General features: G+C 38.4%; 1 protein-coding gene across 1 annotated transcript in view; it reads right to left on the bottom strand.

Moving 5' to 3' along the window:
- Positions 1-3,032, bottom strand: part of LOC103923628 (selenoprotein O) — a 12,408-nt gene that overhangs the window by 3,171 nt on the left and 6,205 nt on the right. Inside the window, exons 5-6 of the mRNA XM_009332015.1 lie at positions 2,826-2,976; positions 1-154 (exon numbers count right to left, since the gene is read on the bottom strand). Of these exons, the coding sequence (XP_009330290.1) occupies positions 1-154; positions 2,826-2,976 (305 nt within the window). The remainder of the gene's footprint in view (positions 155-2,825; positions 2,977-3,032) is intronic.

Raw genomic sequence — 3,032 nt, 5'->3', positions numbered from 1 at the left:
CTTATTTCTGCTGAGTAAATCAGCTGCTGTTAACTGCTGCAGTTTAGAGAATTGCTCGATGCGTTCCAATTCTTTATTTATATTAGCTTTTGTTCCAATTAATGCAAACAGCTGAGGATTAGACTGAGCCAACATTAGCATCATTGACAGTTGTCTGCGAACAAAGAGGAACAAACACATTAAAGTTCAGCTGCCTTCAAGAACCATCTTTTTGCAGCCATAAAGTAGATATGAAAACATTCACAATAACCTATGATTTCACTAGAGTACTTCACAATTAACAGAACATATTTATAATAAATTATGCTAATTTTACTGTTCCTTCCCCCTCTTCAGTGTGTTTAATTCACAGTCCTGTGGTACATAAAGTGCAGACAGTAGATTTTCAGAATTACCAATTGGGTTTAGATGTGCAGTTCTCTTCAAAACACTCTTGGAACTTTGAAAGGAATTCGGAATAAGGAATTTTATCTTACTTAGGTATCCAGATAATACAGAATCCATAGGGGTTTTTTTTGTTGGTTTTTTTTAATTTCTTTTTCTAACATTAATACTGTAACAGCATGCAGAATAAAGATCTAACACGTACTAATCTTACCTGTATTAAGAAAAACCCAAATCACATGGGGAAAGATACCTCATTTAAGTCATACGAGACAACAGTTTGTCTATATTTTTTTTTAGCTAGCCAGTCTAAATCACAAAATGAGAACTGCTTTGTGGTAATAAATTCCTAACAGCATCCAGGCTATTTTGCTGCAAGTTTGACTAGAACTATCTTTTTTACATTTAACTGTGTTAGCTGATACTGTACAATAGTGAAATGCGGAGATGGCCTCTAATTGCAAGCCCAGCTTATCTACACATCCAGCTGTGTATTACACATCTCGCTATATATCATGCTTGCTGTCACAAGAATCTGTCTAATGAGAAAGTACACCGGTTTAGGCTGGGTTAGTAGTTGGCACAACACCTGAAGGAGCATAGAGCATGCGCCACCACCTAAGGTGAAAAGTTCATAAGGAGGAAGACTTCGGGCCTTCCTCCAAGAGACCCCAGCCCGCGACCACCAGATAGCAGTGCACAGGCGTCAGTAGGAGGAGAAATATGGTAATGGCTTATTTTAATAACCCCACACCATTCCTCGGTAACATGATGAATATGGATCACGTCTCTATGCATATGAATGAATTAATGTCATAAATACCCTCATGTCCAGCCCTGCGGTGTGCAAGGTTTGGAGGAGCGATCCCCCTTGCACCCGGCGCCGTAGTAAACATGCCTGCTTTATAACTCTTTGTGGGTTGTGAAGTTTGTTTCTGCGCGTCAATAGCTTCACCTTATTTTCGATATCATGCTAGCTAACTTTTCTTTTTCCTGGATTAATAACTGCACTACAGCAAAAAGTAAAATAAGAAACCAAAGAGTGTAAGTTGCAGCATATCAAAATACACTATTTTTGTTTCCTTCTATGAATGTATTTATAAACAAAGGAGAAAAGAAACATTATTCCCTGGCCTCAAAACACACAAATCATTGTATCAGATTATACTTTCCTACTTCTATTAAGCAGAGATAAGCTAGGTGCTTTGATTTTTGAGTTTATATAAAGTACTATCCAAATCTGATTTATACATCTGACATGCCCAGCTCTATGATATCCAAGTGGTGTGATAAACATCAGTTAAGTACTCACTTTAACACAGTACTATGCCCCTCCAAAGCTTTACATCCATATAATGATGATTTATAGCTTGTTTCCACATTCCTCTAAGACTGAATGTAATGTTTAAAAAAAATTATTCTCTCAGCTGTCACTCGAGCTATCTTCATATTGCATGATATCCGTTTACAATTTCAAAGTAGCTAAAACCTGGAATTTAATTAAATAAGCAGTATCCACCACCTTAACTTAGATCCCTTTCATTTTAGTGTACCATCACTAAAACTTAAATAATCAGTAATATCTCCAAAATGATAAATGGCTACAGCCAACCACCTTGGCATAACACCAAACATGTACGAACAAGTTTCACATCAGTCCACCTTCTCAACTCCCTGCTTTGTGCAAGTTAACTGCGATATCAACACATAGAAAAAGCTGAAGAATTCTGTAGGTTTGTAACCTTCATGGAACACTTATTAAACTGGGGGGGCACGGGGACAACGACCCTACCCAAATATCCCCACTTTAATTCCCCCCCCCGCCCCCATCTGGGAAGATGCTAGAAAAAAAATGACAAATTCATGGGTCACACTCATTCCCTGTTTTCCACTGCTCCAAAAAGTGAAAAACTGCTGCAATCACTCTTACAGGCAGCAGTTGATCAAAACTTACTATTCTTCCATGCTCAGAGCAGCTGGGCTGCAGAACATAACCATCAAATGGGACATGGACAGAGCTACACAGTTTTCAGAGCCTGAAGTGTGCATTTAGGTTATACTTAGCCCAGAACATGGTGATTATTTGCTGACAGTACATTGGCAGAACACAGTAAATCCATTCGTTCTATAAAATATTTCTGTATCACTTCACTATCTGCCACTCTCATTGCCTTAGTCAGCAGAGACAGTGGGGGGGGAAGGGGAAGGACCAAACAAAAGCTCAGACAACTTTAGCCCAAGAGCCAACTGCTGCAAGTCACTGCTGAGCATTCACCAGTCACAAAACACACAGGAATCTGCACTGCTGTAGATCACGATGCGTCTACTTAACAATGAAACTTCTAAATTTAGCCAAATATTACACAGCATGCAGAGTTCATTATGGTTATGATGAAACTAAAAGCACAGGCCAAAAGCATTTAAGTAAATAAGAGTATTACCTTGGATCCATCTGCGGTTTGAAAGCAACTTTCAGTTCTTCCACAGAAGCACACTGACTTGTAAGCTTTTCTAAGAAATCTTCCAATTTTGAAGGATCAGAGTCTATTGAGAATGAACTCAGCAAATAGAAAGTATTTGTGAAGTCTCCACCTGAAAAAGTGAATTCTGTGAGTAATGCAAATAATAAATCATCAGTAAAACAAGTC

The sequence above is a fragment of the Pygoscelis adeliae genome, unplaced genomic scaffold (genome assembly GCF_000699105.1).
Source record: "Pygoscelis adeliae isolate BGI_AS28 unplaced genomic scaffold, ASM69910v1 Scaffold49, whole genome shotgun sequence".
NCBI classification, from domain to species: Eukaryota; Metazoa; Chordata; class Aves; order Sphenisciformes; family Spheniscidae; genus Pygoscelis; species Pygoscelis adeliae.
This window is presented reverse-complemented; position numbering and strand designations above follow the sequence as displayed.